Consider the following 21,756-nt stretch of genomic DNA (forward strand, 5'->3'; position numbering starts at 1 on the left):
ATTTGCTTAGAGTGTGAGTAGGTGGTAAAGAGCAACAGCAGTCTATGATGTTTTATTAAAGCAATAAGCTACAAGAGGCCATGATTTACTGTAATTTTGTCACAGGTAAGGGGTGTTTTTTGGCCTAATACCCCTTTACCAATGGTAAAATCACTGTAATACACAGCTTCAAGTGGCTTATTGATTGAATAAATGGCAACAACATAAAATATGTTAAAATGCACAAGTTGTCAATAAATAATTTATGAATAATAATAATAAGCACAATAAACAAATGTAGATGTACAAAGAAATGTAGTTTGTTTAGAGTATGCCCTGCTGATAGAACAGCATAGGCTGGTTTATGCTGCTTTAGTGCTGGTCTGGTTCTGGTTTAGCCATTATGGTCATACTGGTTGACAAGCATACCATCATCAAAACACATCATATGCTGGTTTTGGTTGTGATCAGCATATTAACTTCCATTGCTGCTGACCAGCATACCAGCATCCAAAATACAACATATGCTGGTTTTGCTGGTGATGAGCCATGCTGGTCAATACTGGTTTTTCTTGCTGGGTGGCCAAGCAACCATGGACTGCTAGAGGGGGAAAAGAACTTTGTCACTGATTATTCTTCAACTTTTAATTTTTTTGTGATATAATGATGAAATATCATAAAACTGCTGTGCTCAATGAACTTTCACTTTATGCTCACCACATTACTACTGCAACAATAATGCTAATTTCTACTAGCGTCTACATGTGATTTCCTTTGTTGGGTAAGCATCAAGCTAACAATACCACACATTCATTTTTCCAAACTGAGTTTAATACCAGCTAAGGCAGATTTAACCAAAACACAGAAATTTGAAGTAAGACATTCAAGTAACAGTAATCTTTATATTGCTTGAAGTAAATACTTAAATTTAAAGCCGTACAAACTGAATGTAGGAGCAGCCCTGCCAAAAAAAAACAGCAAAACCAGCTTATCTCATGTTTTGGATGCTGGTACCCTGTTATTAGCATTACGACCATGCTGGGTGATCAGCTAAACCAGCACCAGACAAGCATAAACCAGCTTGGAATTCATGCTGGTCTAAGCTATTTTTTCAGAGTTTAGGCTGTTAGCTATCGTTTAGCCTGGTTGTTAAGAAAATAAGTTATCAGCTCCTCCGTTGAAACAAAACCAGCTTCTTACTTCAGCTGTCAGTTCACTCTGTGGTCCATGTGAGCAGCATAACAGTCGCTGTACAGCACAATTTTAACGATCGCTATGCGTATATTGAGTATTTTATAAATGCATGGATCTCAATCAGATTTAAGGACCAGAACTTTCTGTTTTATATGTTTTTTTATATTGAGTTGTTTTGGACTGTATTAGATCAGGCAAACACACAATTCACTGCTGGCATAAAAGGTCTATATAGTGGAAAACTGAATTTTCTTTGCTTTTTTTCAATAAAAGAGTACCGTTACTTTCCAGTCCATCCCGTCCATACAAGGTAACCAAGTTCCAAAAACAGTCCATTTGGAATGAAATGTTTCTGTGATGTCATGAAAACCAGCATATTTACAAATATCCTTCTATTCAGCCTACAATTTAGCTCCGCCCACTGACACTGAAGTTATAAGGAGTGTTTCAGCTCTGAGTGCCTTTTAAATGAGGCACAATACAGGACACCTAATTAGAACAGAAGTCATTTTCATATACAATCATATGCAAAGGTTTGGGCGCTGGTGAAATTACATGTTTTCAAAATAAGTCACACAAATTAACAACTGCATAAATACACAGTAACAAAAACAGCCTGTTTAATTCAGAGGGATGAAGAGAGGTTCAAAATAGTCATGTAAAAATGAATTATGATTATTTTTGGTTCATTAAACCACACAAACATCATAACAATCATGTCCAAAAGTATTTAGACAGCCCTTCTAATTAAGGGTTTCCCATTTCTAACACAAGTGTTCAATTGTGCACTTAGAAAAAAAACCTAGAAAAGCATTGAATGACATAATGGGACGCTATGGAACAGACACACATAAATCACTGTGCCCAGTGCCAAGCGTCGCCTAGAGAGGTATAAACCCCCCCGACACTGAGCTGTGGAGCAGTGGAACTGCGTTCTCTGGAGTGATGGAGCTCCGTCCAAAACAGTTCCAACACCTAATGAAAAGCCTTCCCAGAAGAGTAGAGGCTGTTACTGTAATAAGGGGGACAAACTCCCTATTAATTCCCTTGATTTCAGAAGAAATGATGGATGGACAGGTGTCTACAAACTTTTAGACAAAGCCCCCCAACTTAAGATGCATTCCTTCATCCCTGTCTTGTACCTAATTTACTCAACACTTGTTATTTCTTTAGAGTTTCACTCGCTGCTGTAGTGAATCAACAAACAGTACTCACTCCGCGATGCAGAACATTTTCCCGAGTGGCAGGGCGTGTGGGCATGTGTGGCTGTTTATGAGCATGGTGTCTGCTTTCTTTGCTCTGCTGATGCAGCAAAACAAAACAGCAGAGGAGGGAATAAGCTGAAACGCTGCTATGGCTGGGAGAAAGTAGAAACAGAGCTGCTAAAATGATCAGCCAGCCTCACTACACTGCACATTAGCATACAATGCCTCCCAGGATTCCACTGGTGGCTTTAAAGCCCAAAGCATCCAGCATTCTCCAACAAACATCTACGTTCTAATGCTGGCAGTCAGCTTTACATTATTCCAGAACACGAAACAGCCCATCCTTGCTCCACCTACAAACGCCCAAAAACCAGACAGGGCAAGCTTTACAGAGATTTGCCAGAGATCCTATTCTGCTTAGTGAGAAATTGTATATGGGTTTCATTTTTGTCAAAATAGTACAATTTGTGTTTATTAGAGTGAGTTTATGAATTTTAAATGATAGAGGCAAGCAGGCTCAACCTAATGTGGGGTAAAAAAAAACATTCTTACACAGTTAAACAGGTTGGTCATTACATGTGATTAATTATTTACAATAGATCAGGTGTAGTTTTTATCATGTAATCAAAGTAGCATTAGTATGGTGGCCAGTTTACTGTTGTCATTTCCAACCTGCCTAGTTTCAATTAGCTACAACAGCACAGTCCAGCTCAAACATGTATCATTTTCAACTGGAAACTCAACATAGCAACTCTAAAACAAAGTCTTTCTTATTTGGTTGAATGGGATTTTTGCCAACGTTCTATAAGGCTTATCCAGCTTAGCAACAGATATTACAATATAATGTGTTTGTGGGTGGAGCATGAATATGAGAGAACATTCTAGAACAGTGTGATTGAGGGAGAACATTCTAGAACCTGTGTGAATGGGGAGATGCTCCGAGGACAGTGTGAATGAGGGAGAACATTCATTCTAGAATAGTGTGAATAAGGAAGAATATTCTAGAACAGTTTTAATGAGGGAGAAGATTCTAGAACAATGTAATCAAGGGAGAACATTCTAAGACAGTGTGAATGAGGGAGAACATTCATTCTGGAGGTGCGAATAAGGGAGAACATTTTAGAACAGTGTAAATGATGGAGAAAATGTTAGAACCTGTGTGAATGGGGAGATGCCTGTAGTAAGTGTGAGTGAGGAAGAACATTCTAGAACAGTTTTAATGAGGGAGACGATCCTGTATGATTGGTAGTGATGCTTGTAGAACAGTGCAAATGATGGAGAACATTCTACAACAGTTTGAGTGAGGGAGAACATTCATTCTAGAGCAGTGTGAATGATGGAGAAGAATCTAGAACAGTGTGAATGAGGGAGAACATCCATCCTAGAACAGTGTGAATGAGGGAGAAGATTCTAGACCCTCTATGAATAGGGAGATGCCTGTCAATCAATGTAAATAAGGAAGAACACTCTAGAACCTGTGTGAATGGGGAGATGCCTGTGAAACATTGTGAATGGGGGGAGAACATTCTAGGACAGTGTAAATGATGGAGAACATTCTAGAACCTGTGTGAATGGTGGCTATACCTGTAGAATGTTGGGAATGATGGAGATGTGAACAATGTGAACTAGGGAGAACATTCTAGGACAGTGTGAAAGAGGGAGAAGAATCTAGAACAGTGTGAATGAGGGAGAACATCCATTCTAGAACTGTGTGAATGAGAGGTAAGATTCTGGAACAGTGTGAATAAGGGAGAAGATTCTAGAACCTCTATGAATAGGGAGATGCCTGTCAAACAATGTGAATGAGGAAGAACATTCTGTAACCTGTGTGAATGGGGAGATGCCTATAAAACGTTGTGAATGGGGGGAGAACATTCTAGGACAGTGTGAACATTCTAGAACAGTGTAAATGATGGAGAACATTCTAGAACATGTGTAAATGGTGGGTGTACCTGTAGAATGGTGGGAATGATGGAGAACATTCTAGGACAGTGTGAGTGAGGGAGACGATTCTAAAAAAGTGTAAACGATGGAGAATATTCTAGAACCTGTGCGACTGAGGAGATGCCTGTAGAACAGTGTGAATGAGGGAGGACATTCTAGAACAATGTGAATGCTGGAGAACATTCTAGAACGTGTGAATGGGGGGATGCCTGTAGAACAGTGTGAATGAGGGAGAACATTCTGCAGACGACACTGGACGGTGCTCAGTGGAGAGAAAGAATCAAAAGCAATAGCAAAGTGTAAAACCACCGTTCCCCTTGAAACAAGACAGAATCAGAGTGAGAAGTTGGAACGGGCAGCCACTGTTGCTCTCGCTAGACGGTGGTTCACCTTACGATTACATAAGTTTCGTGTTCACCTTGCGATCACATGATGAAAGTAATGTTATTGAATTATTGAAAGTAATAAATGCAGTCGGATGGAGCTTATTTGTCCACGCATAGCTCTGACAAATTGCACTGCTTTTTAAATGGATAATAATCTTTCTTTAGGGTCAAATTTGGGGAAATAAATGTGATTAATCACAAGTAAATGCACAAAATAATGTGATTAATTGTGATTAATCATTTTATTGTTTGATAGCCCTAGTCAACCCTACCAGTGACAGCAGATGAAAAATAACCATTTGGCTAAATCTGGACCATTTACATCTTGAAATAGTGATGCATTTTCCTCTTAAATACACAAGTGCAGTAAAGTGAGAGAAGCTTCACTGCTTGCAATTATTTTTTTCCTCACTAATTGATTAACTTTCTTTCATTTTTAGTGTAAAATCAAGCTGATCAACACCAAAACATTCTTCATGGCTCTTTTCTCTATGCTCTATTTTCATGCTCTGTTCTCTTATTCTCTGATTATATAAATTATTTCTGCCCTCTCCTGGTCTGACCTGTGAATACCAGAAAGATAACAATCAAATTCAACATTACAGGCATTTGAGTTCATCTTCACTGAGAGAATATTGAAATAACTTGTCCAGTATGTGGGCTATGGGGTGAAGCAGATGTCCGTAATTCATTATTTTTATCTGGCAGGATTAAATTGGATGAGTTATTAAGACGTACTATTCAAGCTGCTGGTTGACGAGGTCATTCTAACACGTTTCTCTGCGGAGCTGATATTTGGAAATGGTTCCCAATATAGCTGCAGAAATTCACACATTCACTTTCGCAACTTCATAGCTGACCATCTGTTAGTCTTTAACTCTTCAACATTTTTCAGTACATGTTAAATGACTTTCTCTCTGTTTACTCAAGCTGTACGTGCCGTAGTTAGGATGCGTGAGACCCGGAGATAAAGGCTAACGACAACTCAGCGAGGTCATTCAGTTCAGACTGATATTACTGCTGTGTAAAATGGTTAAAGCAGTACAATGTTTACTTTATCAAGTTCACTTTTTTGTAAACATGCACTCATTCCAAAATATGTGGGATGGGTAATTTAAGACTAAAAATGTTCTGAAAATGTTTGGAAAACATTTTGAACAAGGTGAGGTAATCATGCTTGGGTATAAAAAGAGCATATATAAATGGAGCACTTTGCCAAAAAAATGCATCAACAAATAGTCCGGCTGTCTAAGAACAACATTCCTTAATGAGCGTTTGCAAGGATTTTAGGTATTTTACTTCACAGTGCAGAATATTATCAAAAGATTCAGAGAATTTGGAAAGATTTCTGTGCGTAAAAAGCAAGGCCAAAAATCACAACTGAATGCCTGTGATTTTCGTACTCCTTAGACGGCACTGCAGTAAAAACTGGCCTGCTTCCGTGATGGATATCACTGCATGGGCTTTGGAATACTTTGACAAACCATTGTCAATGAACACAGTTCCTTGCTGCATCCACAAATGCAAGTTAAGACTGTACTATGCACTGCGGAAGTCATATGCAAACAGTGTCCAGAAACACTGCCGACTTCTCTGGGCTCAAGCTCATCTGTGGAAATGTTTATTGTGAACTGATGAGTCCTCCTTTCAGATTTTTGATAGAAATGATGGATGTTGTGTTTTTTTTGGCAAACAAGAAATAGACCATCCAGGTCGTTACCAGAGTAAAGTTCAAAAGCCAGTATCTGTTGTAGTACAAGGGGTCAGTAGTGGGTAACTTACACATCTGGTGGTAAACATGTTTCTGTCCCTACTTGTTGGGAACATATTGCAGGCATCCAAATTGGAAAGATTTGACTTTTCTGTTCCACCCTAAGTCATGTAGCAGTAACATTCTGGTGCCTAATGTGCCACAATGTAGCTGCTATTCCATTTAAGGTGGAACAGAAAATTGAAATAAGAAGCTAGCTTCAGCTTTGGGCTAAGAGAGAGATACGATTCCCTGGTGGGTCTGGGATACAACTGATGCATTTCTTCATGTGCATATTCAGGTTCAAACACCTATGATTGAGGCTCATTTGTGGAGAAAAATGGTCCTTACAATTCAGAGGCAGGCATTGTATTGATTTTCTGAGCCCACTCACTTAACTTCTGTACCTACAATACTCTGCATGCATTCCCTCAGCCCTGACTTTGGTTGCATTATGCAGAATCATACCAAATTGTGCTAAGGAAAGAAATGACTGCCTCTTTTTTTAGCTATATATATATATATATATATATATATTTAGCTATTTTTTATTATTTTATAGTTGACAGGGAGTCGTACTGTGTTCTAAATAACATAGACTTGTCTATTTAATCTTAATTAAGACCTGGATGCAATTTGAGTGCATTGAGAGAAGTTTTGATCATGTATTTGAATTGGTTTGGGTGACTATTGGCTTCCAGTGTTTGTTAGCAACATTGGCCTTGTAGCTCCAGTTCAAAATTATAGAAGCAAATTTTTGACAGCAAACATGTCTTGGCTGATCATCTGCATAGGGTAGGTGAAAAATCATGTAAATCTTGTATACCTTTAACATAGAACAGCACAAACAGGTACCAACAACAATAAACACCAATAAATACAGAAAACAGACGATAATAAACACTATGCTGTAAACTATACGACCATTATAGGGACATAAAGTGAATAATGTTACCATTACTACTGTAGTAAACATGTCTATTCATATCCTACTAGATCCTGTTCTGTTTACTCAAGCTAAAACTAAAAACCTTCGCTTCCTCTCACTCTCTCTCCCTCTGTCTCTCACTCTCTCTCTCTCTCTCTCTCTCTCCCCTCTCTCTCTCTCCCTCTGCAGTCTGAAGATGGAGGTGAAGAGTAAAGGGCCGAAGCAGCAGCAGCAGCACCATAAGAAGCTCCTGGCGGCCATGCTGTCCCAGGACTCTTTAGACTCCATGACCAGCTCCGCCCCTTCAGTTACAGAGGACGAGATGGAGGACGAGGACGACGCTATGGAACTGCTGGGTAACAAACACACAGACATTCATTTTAAACACTTGGATCACAGTTTATTTTAACAGTCCCAACAATTTTTGAAATTGGAGGAATGCCCCTTTTATAAAGCATTTGGTGAAACTTAAGGCTAAGGTTAGGGTTAGATTTAACAGAACTTAAAATTCAGCAGCATTTAATGTATATTTAGTTGAATGTAAGTTAAAGACAGAGTGAGCATCTAGAGAGCAGCTCTCAACACACCAACCCTTTATTTGGTTCCTAAAAGACAATGTAATCAAAAAGATCCACAACCATTCAAACAATTTTGTTGTAGATAAATGTATAAAATGATTCTAATAAGATGGTAGAACTCTACAATTTAATAGGTTTCAAATCATCTATAGGAAGCTGTGAAAATATTATATCATTGAAACATATCTTTTGACTTTAGCTTTTCTAGATTTCATATTTGTTGTATCTTGTTGCAATGTTTACATTATTTTATAAACAATTACTTATTTTGAAAGTTATTTTTATTTCATATTTTAGCTGTTTTTGCTTTTCCTTTTTTACCAATTATGTTATATTTGTTGTATTTTATATTTATTTTATTGTTTTTGTCTTCAATTTTGTATTTGGAAAGCAATTAGAAGTACATTTTAATATATGAAAGGAAATACATTTCATTTATTAATATTTAATAAAAAATTAAGTTTAATTGAATATACTAGAATTATTATTATTATTAGTAGTAGTAGTAGTATTACAACAACAAGAACAACAATAATAATAACAACAATAATAGTAATAATAATAATAATAATAGTAGTTGTAGTAATAATGATAATAATAATGTGATACCAAACCTTAAAGTTTAACCTCTTGCACAGTCATAAAATGCAATATCTGTGGTCCATCTGTGTATTTTTGTCTTCAGTAATGTTTTCAATGGAAGTGTGTATGATTCATAAAACTAAAAGTGAGGTGGGTTCTTGTCTTTGTTATACACAATTGTCTGATGTGAAGAAAGCTGCAGTTGTGCTGTCCATTTTATCTCAATAGATCTCTAGAGTTACAGAGATTATAGTCCAGTGGAATGAACACTTGACTGCCTGCAAAAGAGACTGCTACAGTTGATTTCACCATGAAAAGAGTCCTACACAGTTCATTCCCTATGAGGGCTTTGCAAGCTGTTTAGCTGTCGCTTTATAAATACCAGCAATCCACAAATATACACTGCAAGTCTGCAATGTATGCAGGAAAACACACGCATACACACACACTTTGTCTCTGTCTCACAAAGATTTGAATAGCTCCAAAGCAATCACACACACTCATACCTGCACTTCATTCCTGTATATGATCCACTCCAGTCTTAAGTGTATGTGTGCGCAGCCTGTCACTGATTATCGAGCATCACTTGGACTCTGAATGTTATATGATTGCTGCAGTATGTGTTGCTCCAGGCTATAAAGAGCAAGAGGGAGTGTGTAAAACCCTCAATTACACACAGAACACGTGAAGTGAGTGGGACACCACATCTTTTTCGGGGTCTCAAGTCAGCACACCGAAAAAGAGCCACCTCTAGTGTCTATAAGTCCACTACATGCTTCTATCTTTAACTGGGAACTACAATAATTTTGCTAAATATTTGCATAATTAAATGGTTAAGATGTAAACAAAGTCATTCAGAGTGGTTTGGTGTAAAATGCTCCGCTCTAGAGAAACTTACCCAGGCAGTGGTGGTGATAGGAACCAGATGTCCACCTCTAAAAGTCTCTAGAGAAAACTTCTATTTAATTCTATTTTCCACCAACATTACATATAAAAACTCAGAGGACATGTGTAGGTTCATGGGTGGTTTTGGATAGTAAATAAAATGGCCTTATTAGTTTTGTGGACATTGCAACCCCTGGTTCATATCACACCACTGTAAAGAAATCAGAGTCTGTAAATTTCACTACAATGAATCATTCCAAATTAAATCAGTCTGAATGGCTTTGTTTACATCTAAACAATTGAATTATGTTGAAACCACTAGATTCCCCTTTAAGCCAAAAACAAATTGTTTATCCGTTCATGCAAAATTCAATCTGTTTACTCTTCAGGACTAGAAAGAGCACTTTTAGACTGTTTGAGCAGAAACTCTGAAAGGAACTCTGACTGTCTGACAGGAACTGAAGATACAGTCAATAGTATTTATACAGAGGGCGTGACTAAGTCGACTAAACATCAACACTCTTCCCCTCGAACCTCCTGTGTGGTAGAACAGAGTTTGAGCAGTGAAGCGGATTTGGGTTAAACCGGAACGGCTCTGTAGCGCCGGGCAGTGTGAGCTATCCGCAGCGCGTGAGTGGAAGCCTGCAGGATAAAGCTGCTGTACTGAAGACGTCTCCTGCAGAGGATGCTGGGAGATTAAGAGATTAGTGCAGTTCTGTGCCAGTGAGAAAGAGAGAGAGAGAGAGAGAGGGGTAGGTAAGACTGGAAGAAAAGAAAAGAGGGAGCAGCTCGAAAGACAAGACTTTGGCCAGCTAATGATTTCAGAGAGATTTGATGTGAAATTATTAATTATGGAGAAACTTGCAGACTTGTCTTTCATTACAGTGGTGCTGATAGGAACCAAGAGTCATGATGTCTACACACAGATTTAATTTACTATCCTTTTTACTTACTATCCAAAACAACCAGCGGACCTACACGTGTCGTCTGAGTCTTTATATGTAATGTTGATGATACTAAATAAGGGTAAATCTGAAAAAAAACATGTTTTCTTTGCAGATGATTCTATCTTACAATGTCCTGCATGTACCTCTTCACCATGAATGTATTTTTAATGAGACACTTTAGACCAAAATCTTCTCTAAACTATCAGAAAACAATGTCTCAGGCATCAGGCAGCTTATGCAGGAACATTTCCTGTAGTATCTTTCTGAGAGAGAGCTTTTAGAACCATTCAACTCTTCAGACGTCTGGTTCCTATCACCACTGTGAACAATTCTGACTTGCAAAGGTTCTTAAGAACCGAGCATTTCACATCAAACTTTGTTTATGTCTTAACTATTTATTTTCTAGATATTTAAAACTATTTATTTCCAGTCATTTTCAAGTCCAGGCTCAAGTGTCTTAGAATGGGGAGAGATCCATAAACCTGAAACTGAAAGCCACACTAATGTTTTTAAAACACATTTGAAATGACTGGTAAAATCAGACAAAATTAGCTTAAATAATCTGTAGTTTTGGCCCCAATAACTCCAGCAGCACTGCTGTGTCTGATCCACTCAGACCAGCGCAACACACACTAACACACCACCACCACATCAGTGTTACTGCAGTGCTGAGAATGATCCACCACCCAAATAGTACCTGCTCTGTGAGGGTCCATGGGGGTCCTGACCACTGAAGAACAGGGTAAAAGGGGGCTAACAAAGTATGCAGAGAAACAGATGGACTACAGTCTGTAATTGTAGAACTACAAAGTGCACCTATATAGTAAGTGGAGCTGATAAAATGGACAATGAACGTAGAAACAAGGAGGCGGTCATAATATTATGCCTGATCGGTGTGGCATTAGCTGTAAATGACAGAGAAGACGTGGTTTATTTGCGTTTAAAACAGAGATGTTCAAAGTCCGGCCCCAGGGCCAAATGCAGCCCTTGGGCAGATTTTAATTGGTCCATGGCTTCTGTTTTAGGGTGTGTTATAAGTAGCGCACCAGCCAATACACTGCAGTTTTTCGAGTCACCTGATGGTGGCAGCAGTGCTGTGAAATTAGTTACTGTGGTAATGAAGTGTGCTGAAGTTTGAGAGCCTTTCTTCTCTGACTAGACCTGCAGCTTCATTCACTGAATGACATTTAGTCAAGACGACAGCCATAAAGCACAGACTAAACACTGAGAACTGATGATTTTGTCTAGATGGAAATTTCAGTGCTTTTTCATTGAGCCAAAGCAAATGCGTGTCTCATCTGTCAAAAGACTGGAATGAATTTAATATCAGTAGACATGAAACAAGGCATGGATGTTACAATATTCATTGTAACCCTGCTGGGGTTACAATAAATATTCAAGCAAGAGCAAAGAAACTAAAGCAACTGCAGCTACCTGAGTTTCCCCAGCACCAACTTCTTATCAGAACAAATAAGGCCAAACATCCCTGTTTTAAACACAAACTAAAGCACATCTTCTCTGTCTTTTATGGCTAAAACTACATTCTTACAACCCCTTCTATTTGAGATTACTCAACAACCACTTTAAGGCAAATGTGTGATGCTTAAGGCATGCTCATTGCCAGGGTATGAGCCTCCATTACTTGTTAGCTACATTAGCCTATTTCTGCTGTTTAATCTGCTCTTCTCATTTAATAAAGCGATTAATAAAGCAGATGGTTGCTGCATTTCTTTGCCGTGTAAAGAACATAATCTAACAAAACAACAAACTTTAGTTTATCTCGCCAATTATATTTTTGAACAAGTAAACACAAATGGGAATAGAATTAATACATGAGACATGTTTTATTGTTACTTTTAAACAAATTAATAATTTGTTGTAGACATTTATCAATCCAAATTGCTCTGAATGAGCAGTTCAACAAAATCAAAATCAATAAAAGAAGCTATGTGCATCTTTTATGCAGTGATAGGAAACACAGTAGCTCACAGAAAGCTCTGATTCTATGTGTTGATATTTTGAAATTGTAATATTTTAAACCATTTGTGAATATTTCAGCCCTCAGTGTTTTGACACGGTACAATCAGGCCATTTTTGGAAAAAAGGACCCCCCTTTGGACAACTGGGGTACTGACAGCAGCTTCTGAGCTTGTGGTTGCAACTCTTTCCATATTTATCTGCTAAACGAAACCCCTGGCCAGCACAGAAGAAGACACTCATGGCATAGGCTACTTCATTGCTCCAGTATTTTCAACTCAGGGTACCTGGAACACTGCAGAAAGGACGGCTGCTCAGAGCATACAAAACGCAAAAAAGAGAAAAGACACACCTTTCCCATTGTAAACTACTTAAATAAAGTGCTTCAGTCTGCAAAACATGTGCAATGTTAACCCCAACCCCCTCCACCCCCCCACTTAGGCATGCAGCTTGCGCAATGCTAATTGGCATACATTAGCTACACTAGCCTACATTAGCTTTACTAGCTTCAGTAGCTCCAAAAACTACAAAACTAATGAAGCAAACTTCAGACCCCAAACGTCTTGACTGATCAACCACACTTAGGCTAAAGAGGGGAAGCTGTGTACATCTGATTTTTTGCTTTAAATGTGCAAAAGCAATTGCCTTCTAAAGTTTTCATGTGCAACCCGATACTTATAGCCGGTTAGAGTAATCTTACTGTGTCATGACCAGAGCCTGTGTTGAGCTTTCACCTACAGCCAAGGACGTGCTGTGAAAGTGGCGAAAACTTTTGGCCTTGGATAGGAAGAACCCCCCCCATCCTCCCCTTAGGCTTTCATTAAAGTCCCTCTCTCCCTGAGTGCCCACGGTGAAGCCGCTGTTTCTCTCAGCAGGGAGAGAGCCTGGAGTCCAATTACCCAGAGACAGCCACTCTCATCCTCACCTTCATCGCCCCCCCCCACCCTGGGGACGGTCTGCCTGGCAGGAAATCCATGTGGCCGCCCTCCACCCTGCTGTGGTGGGAGACTTTATCTGTGTTTCATTATCGCTACTCTGCTGTACTGATCGCACTGTAGAGTCGCGGTTCCTAACGTGGATTTCCTGCTCTAGAACGCCCACAGTGTTTTTTAAATGGTCCCTAATCGGTACTCCCTACATTGAAGAATCAGGAGCGCTATTTGGAACAGTATTATAGGTGGCATAAATCACCCCCTGATCAGTATTCCTTGCATTGGAACAATATATAGAACACTATTACAAGGAACAGAAATGGCCCCCTAATCACTAGTCTCTATATTAGAAAGTCAGGAGCTCTATAAAGAACAGTATGGAAATCGTCTCTAATCACTATTCTCTAAAGCGGAGCACTACATGGAACACTATTATAGGGAATCAATACTCCTTACATAGGAGAACATGCTTCTAGGTGGAGCTTATAAGGGCAGCTGCAAACATGGTAGAGTCTAGTGTTCTGTCTGTTCTAATTTATATTTTAATGTTTTTGGGGGTATTTTTTACAAATAATTACTAGTCTACTTTGTATCAAACATGGCAAACACACTTTGGGACTTCAGAAACTTTCTCTACAATCTGAAAACTAAATGATATCCTCTGAATAAAGATCTCAAGCAACACTTGTTGAACCTAGGAGTTTTTTTGCCTTGGTCGAGAGGACGTAAAGGGGGCATAAACTTATAAAGGAAAACTGAGACTTTATATGGAAGGGGACCCAGAGTTTCCCATTATCTGATTACTCAAGTGCATGTAAACACATTACTGACAAAATCTGATTTTTTTTTGAGGTTATTGGATTGTTAAGTGCATGTAAACACACTCAGTGAGTACTGGTGCAAAAACCTGAGTCCAATCTTACTAGAATGCGTACTGTTTTTATGTGCAACCCCAGATCTTTGGTAAAGAAATTTGAGGAATTTCAATCAACTTTTCTTTTTCATAAAGCTGATGTACAGCTGTCACTGAAACTGTTTTCAGGTGCATATCCTCCAGCCATGTTCAATGTAGAGGGTTACAAAGTCCTATCAAAGCACCGAGTTTCAAGTGGTGTGGCTCTATATTTAAGAGATTCTATACCCTCTAGACAGCTTACTGAATTCCAAATGCCAACTGAATGATATCTGTGGACATGGTTAAGACCTCATCAGTTACCCAGAACCTTGTCTAGCATTATTTGCTGTGGAATTTACTCCCCTCCAAAGTCACCTCATGGTGATCTGCTAATAGATCATCTGCAAATCACCATTGATGATGTACATGTGATGTACCCTGACATAGGTCTTGTCCTTCTGGGGGATTTTAACAGGCTACAGCCTTCAAGTTGGTTGTCCTAAGTGGCTAAGTACAATACAAGAGGTAATGCCATCCTAGACATGACTGTGACCGACACTGGGGACCTACTGTCCTACCACCTGTAGTAGGGTGGTCATAGCAGTGACCACAACTCTGTTCTCTGGACTCCTAAAGCTGCTTTAACTGAACATAAAGAGGACAAGACAGTAACCCGACCTATTAGAGAGCAGGATGTGTTTGAGTTGAGCAAATGGATTATGTCACACTCCTGGTCTGAAGTGTATGCGGCCACAGATTCAAAGACTGATATTTTATACGACACTGACCACTGCAATAGACACTTTTTTCCCAATTTTCATCCTTCCGCTTCAGTCTATCCATTCCATTACATTGAAACACTATACAGAACTCTATTATAGGGAACAAAAATCACACCCTAATCACGATTCTCTACGTTGGAAAATTAGCCGAACTAGTTACATGGTCATATGCAAATGTTAGCACCCCCCCCCACACACACACACACAATTTGTTAACTGTCAAATAAACAATAACTTTTTCCCCCTGAGGCCCCTTGTCAGTTTTTTTGAGAACTTGGGGCCCTCCTCAACTAAAACTCAAATAAAACAAACATCTCAGTATGCAAACTACTGCAGCATATGTATAGAAAAGTAAGGTCAAATCATCCTGGTTATCTAGCACTTTTATTATCTATTATTTACTTAATTATTAACTTACAAATCAAATAAAATGAAAAGCGACACGACATTAAGAGCTTCTCCTCTATTCTGTACATATGAACACAGTTTACTGATTATCAGATTGCTGGTCGCAAAGAAATCATTGACAGTGTTAAACAAATTGGCTCCGGCCAATTTGCACAACTTTTAATTGATTTGCAGAGCAAATCAGATACAAGTACAATCAATGTACCTCACGTCGGCTATAAAATGGCCATTATTTGGCACATCTGTATCCTCATCCAGCCGGATTGCGAATTTGGATGCTTGTATGTGAGTAATACGTTGTTCGTGGACATTTTCTGACACGTCTGCTATTCACTGAGCCACTGTAGTGTCAGATAGCGGTATGGTTTCATCTTTTCAGCAGCAGTGTCACAAAGCATTGCCCTGCACTCATCGATAGCTGCAAGGAGGCAAAGGATGTCTCCTATTGAGTATGGCTTTTTTGCCTTTGCAATATGGTATGCTGCCTTGTATGATGCTTCTAGAGGACGATCAGAGGAGCTTGTCGCAGTTTTGATAGCCCCTTTTTTGTGAGTTCATTTCACTCACTCCAGCAATTCCCTCGCAGCCCACAAGGGGGTTCACCCCACAGTTGGAATACCTCTGCTGTAGAGGATGTATCAACTTATTTAACACATCACTTTGAAAATCAGCAAAACATGTTATTTGACCCCAGACTTTTACATATGACTGTACAGTCCTCAATTGCGAAAAGGTTATGCTAAAAATGCTAATAAAAGCAGAAACGGTGATTAGTAAATTTTATTCAACCTGTGTTTTACTGAAAACAGCAAAGCAACACGTTTTATGTTTTATCTTAAGAAAAGTGGGTCTTATTCACCAATATCATCCTAAGTTTTTCCTAAATTTGTTCTAGAATAGGCCTTTTTCTAAAGTCTACGTCACATTCTACCGTTCTTAAAGCGCAGAACTGTTCACACCTGTGTGCTCTTGAGTGTGTGTAGATTCTGTTTATACCTGAGAACAAATCCCAAAAGAATGGTTGATGAATGAGGCCGAATGTTTTTTTCATAAAGGATTAATTCTTTCCTGGATTCTCCTTTTATATCTATTCATGATTACGTCATCTGATTACGATGCTTGTGAACATTTCACAGTGTTCCTTGTCTTAAATTGCCTGTCCCTACTTTTTTGGAAAGTGTACATTTACACAATACAATGGATTTGATAGGCAAAACATCAAATTCCTCATCTCTGTACTGTTTTCCTTTAAAGATGATTCTGTTTAATTTACATTTCACACACCGTCCCAGAGTTTTTGGAATTGGGTTTGTAGCGATGGAGGACGCAGTAATTGTGTGTGTGTGTGTGTGTGTGTGTGTGTGTGTGTGCGTGTGTGTGTGCTGTAATTTGAGTCTCTGTAGACCCAGACTGACTCAGAGTCTCAGACACTGACTGAAAGTTTCATCAGTTATATCGAACGATCTGTCAGATTAACCAAGGACTGCACTGAGAGAGAGAGAGAGAGAGAGGGACAGAGAGAGACAGATAGAAAGAGTGAATGAGAGACACACAAGTAATAGAGTAAGAGAGAGGAGAGTGAATGAGAAAGGAGAGACAGAAGGACAGAGAGAGAGACAAGAAAGACAATGAAATAAAGAGAGAGAGTGAGAGAGAAAGACTGAGTGAGAGAGAAAAGAGAGACAGAGAAGGACAGAGAAAAAGAGAAGACAGAGCAAGAAAGAGGAAGACAGAGAGAGAGAGAGAAAGGAAAAGGGAGAGAGAGAGACAGAGAGAGAGATGATGATGACAGCTTTACAGGACTGAAAGCTGTGACCCAGCAGGTCTCTCTGTCTCTGAGCCTCATTACTGTGGCCACCTGTGACCTGTTGTGACCTCTCAGACTCATGAGTGACCTTCACTCTCAGCGGAGGGTCAGAACAGTGATCCGACCACTCAGCTGAAACACACCTTTGTGCTGTAGCACAAAGTGTTTCGCTGAACTGTTGTTCTGGTAACACAGAGCCCACACCAGCACTGAAGATATGAGCTGCAGAGCACTGAATATCTAGGCTTACTCTGCCCTCTGGTGGTGCAACTGGTACATTACGTGGTTTACTTGGTTTTAGTGCTTTAGTGGTTCAGCTCACTAATAATAGCTGCCTCTCAGACGGCTCATTGTTCAGTAGCACTTACAGGCTTTTTATGTGAGTAAGTTTGTACTTTATTAATTTATTTATTTATTTATAACATCTTTATAAATGTATTTAATATTTGAAGAATTCTGTGAACAAGAAAACAGTGAAAAGTAATATATGGTAATAATGTATTCAATGTTTTTTTGTCTTGAGATTTGATCTCCACTTTTGAAATTTGAATGGATATGGATATAAATATTACTGGAACTTATTTCTAAATGCTTTCTTAGTCATTTTAAGTAATTTAATATGAGAATTTATTTCTATTGTCAGCCTCATGCTATCCTACTAATGACTGGAAAACTGTGAATTTGCACACCATAATCATATGCATTCAGTTTGTCTGCAGCTAATTTGTTCTTATTTTCTTGAAAATGCTAATGTTAATCTTTTAAACATTGACCGCTAGTATGTGTGTGTATAAAAAATATAAATGTATGCAATATATGTATATATGAAGTATATGTATATACACACACACACCACACACACACACACACTCACATGTATGTATATATATATATATATATATATATACGAACAAAATAAATGATAAATGTAAAACCATCACAATGAGTAGCAAAGCTAACAGACACGCATCTCACTATTCTAGTCATTCTTGTCAATTACCAGAAACCAAACAACCAACCACACATAAAAGGCTCTTCAGCTCTCACTGTTACCAAAATGAGTCCACTCAAAGAGCTGAATCATTCATGAACAACACATCACATCACATCACTTCTTATGAAGCTCATTACAAATCATAACAGCTGTCTGAGAGATAGGTTCTTCTCAGGCTTTATGAGATATGGAAGGAGGAAGTTCATTAGACTAGAACATTACATTAGACATTAGATTAGAAGTAAAGGCCAGTAAATCTATCTTCTATCAGTCTCCAGCTTTCTAAACCTGTGTTGCGTTTCCTTGTAAATAAACTATTTCTAAATTTCTATTCAGCCTTGCTGTTGGAGTTTTAAATGACCAACTAGATAAAAAGTGAAATAAATCAAACTTGGTGTTTCAGCAGTTACCGGGCTGCCTTAAAATTTTGAGTTCAATGAACTTCAAACAGTAAGGCCCAATCCCATTTCTTCTTTTTACCCCTACCCCTTGTTTTCGAGTGTCACCCTGAGTTACAAGTTGTAGTGGTTAAAAACGTCCCCAACGAAATGGGACAAACCTCAAATTAAAAAAAAAAAAAACATCGCTTCATTAACAACCTACTAGCGCTGCTCTGCAGGCGGCCCAGTGCATCTTCAGTGATAGCAGAGAAGGGAAGAGTTCAGCAACCTCGCTGCTGGGCTTTAGTTACATTTAGGGCATCAAATGCTTTCAAACAGGGGGATAAGACAATCACTTATTATCACCCACTCCAATTATTTGGTGATATGAAGCTGAAGTCATCTATTCGCTAGCTTCTTGTTCGAATTTTCCCGTTCCACCTTAAATGGTGCAGCAGTTACATTCTGGCGCTTCTGGCGTCAATACTGCCGCACTATTTAAGGTGGAACGGGAGTTAGCTAGCTACTGAGAAATTAGCATGCTATTAGCGATTTTTTGTGCTTGTTATGAAGAAAACGACTACAGTACATTAAAACGATATTAAACTAAGATAATACAGTAGTTATCGTATTTTTTTAACGGAGAAAATTCTCACATTTGTGGGTTTCTTCGGTCGCTCGCGCAGCCATCTTGCCGGTTTTTCATTTTTTCATAACACTCCGTTTGGAGTGTGACTCTGAAAAACCTCCGTTTGGAGGGCCATGTAGCCCTAACACTTCGCCCTACCCCACTATCTCAACTAAAATTGGGACACCCTTACCCTAGACGTGAACGCGCAAAACAGAGGGTGGTAGGGGCGAGGGGTGAAATGGGATTAGGCCTAAATCAACTGAATTTAAGACATATTCTTGTTTACTAAGTTCAAGTACCTCTATATTTTAAGGCAGCTTGGTAAATTTTCTGAGTTGCTGTATTGCAAATGACTGTCATCTACCTGATTCAGCGAGCTAATTCAGCTAATGTAAGCCAACATTCAAATTAAGCAAAGTAGCCAGTAAACCCAGTGAAACCTTTAGAGGGTTTTTGTTGGGTTACAACAGACTATAATGAGATTATGCTGCATTAAAGTCAATATGAATAAGAAATCATTTAACATTTTTCTTCTGTATTGTGACAAGTGAAACACAGTATCAGGAAGGGTCTCTGAGCTGGCTGAGTATATGTAGGGGTGGGATGGGGAGGTGAAACATGATATTATTGGTTAATATTATTTTGCCCCACCTGCTGGTGTACAGTGCTGTAAACTAAACTCAAAACACATTTTAGAGGCAGGATTAAGTCATTACATTTTGATGGAAGATCAGGGAAACAAAAATCTTTTAAATAATATGATGAATCATACTTAATATATGTTAGTATATGTTTATGTTTAGAAGTTAAAATCTTTATTTCAGGTTGATTTTAATAATCAAATAGAATAAAATGCAAAGCAACTCATTTTAAAACTTGTGCCTGTTGTTTCTGTGTTCTATTAATAGTTACTGTTAAGTAGCTGATTTATCTGATGTAAACTTACATTCAAGGCAAACTAATGGGTTAGATTAAAGGGGAATTCCATCAGTTGTTGAAGATTATTGCATAAATAAAGTAAAAATTCTTTTGATGTAAAATGTTCCAGTGTAGAGAAACCTACTGAGTAAATTTTTTTACAGTGGTGATGATAGAAACCAGAAATGCTTTATGCCTCTTAAAGGTGCAGTTTGTACGATTTTAGTTTAAAACATTCCAAAATGAACTAAGATTATCAACAGAATGTGAAGAAATAACAGTTTTAACGTTATGTCAAAGACGTCTATGTTTCATGTTGCTGAGATATCTGCTAAACTTAGCATGCTTATCAGCTAGCCCTGGCCCATCTGTCTTGTAATTCCACTTTGTACCTCAGGAGGCGATAGTGAGTCACTGTAGCGTCGAGCCTGCCGTCAGTCCAACATCAGAGGATGTTGTGGCATTGCCCTGAGGGCGTAGTCTAACCTCTTGTCAGTCGTGTTGAAGGTACTGCCCCTGGTTAGACCATTTAAGGACAGGTAGCCAGCGTAAGGAACAGTTAGCGCAACAGTGGCTGAAGTTCTTGGCCAATGACCTTTATCACCACCGTCACCCGCTCCCAGCAAGAAACCATGTTCGGTAGCAAAGAAAAGAAGTGACATTAATAGAAGCAAAACAAGTTAACACTGGTGTTGCTTTCCACCGCTGGAGGCAGCTCTTGGCGAGAAAAGGCATAAAGTTTTATGTTGAACTTGCAACATTTCTTCTAGACTGGTAAGGAAGGGGAGGAGTGAAGAGGGATGAGGAGGGACTGTGCATTTCCTTGTTTCTAGTTATAGAGGTGGACACAACAACTTTCTGGTGATACATTGGCCTCTATTTGGAGTGTGGAGTATGAAACATTGTTTTGCGACAGTTCTGGCTAAAGTGTTTTTATTTTTGTTTGTTTTGTTTGTTTGTTTTTAATGCAGTCATGTAGACTTAGATGCAGGACATTTAAAGGTGAAAAGTCGCCAAAGAATTTTTTTTGTTTCATTTTACCACTGTTTTATTATTAACATTACATATAAAAACTCAGAAGACGAGTAGACTCATCTGTGGTTTTGGCTATATTTGCATTGTAGACTTTTTTGCAACCCCTGGTTCCTCTCAGCACTGCTGTAAAGAAATATGAGTTGGTAAGTTTCTCTACTATGAACAATTTCACATCAAACCACTCTGAATGACTGAATTATGAAGACATTTTCAGAAAGCCTGAAGAATTTTCCTGTAAACTGCTAGTAAACTCTTTTTAAAGTTTTGCTGGTTACAGTAATCGTCGATGAGATTATGCTACATTAATACTAATATTTTATAGTAATTACCTTCAGTGTCACTTTTCCTAGTTGCCTACTTATATCATGTTAGAAAAATATTTTCTTATATATATTTTGGGAAAATCAAGCTGTAAATTTGCAAGTTATAAGATTTATGAGGCCACCCCCATCGCTCATCAAGTAAAACCACACTACTTTGTTGCCTCTTGTTTGATTAATAAAGCAAAAAATGAAGAGCCCACTTTCCCAAGGCGACGTTTTCCCACACTAGAGCAACGTTTGTGATTCAGCTTTACTCCTCTTTTGACTCCATACATCTAAAACCTCTTCAAACTGTA

At 38.6% G+C, this 21,756-nt stretch overlaps 1 protein-coding gene across 1 annotated transcript in view; it reads left to right on the plus strand.

Moving 5' to 3' along the window:
* The window catches only part of cunh8orf34 (chromosome unknown C8orf34 homolog), a 174,881-nt gene that overhangs the window by 67,709 nt on the left and 85,416 nt on the right, over window positions 1-21,756 (plus strand). Inside the window, exon 7 of the mRNA XM_036558913.1 lies at window positions 7,576-7,742. Within this exon, the coding sequence (XP_036414806.1) occupies window positions 7,576-7,742 (167 nt within the window). The remainder of the gene's footprint in view (window positions 1-7,575; window positions 7,743-21,756) is intronic.

Source organism: Colossoma macropomum, unplaced genomic scaffold (genome assembly GCF_904425465.1).
Source record: "Colossoma macropomum unplaced genomic scaffold, Colossoma_macropomum, whole genome shotgun sequence".
NCBI classification, from domain to species: domain Eukaryota; kingdom Metazoa; phylum Chordata; class Actinopteri; order Characiformes; family Serrasalmidae; genus Colossoma; species Colossoma macropomum.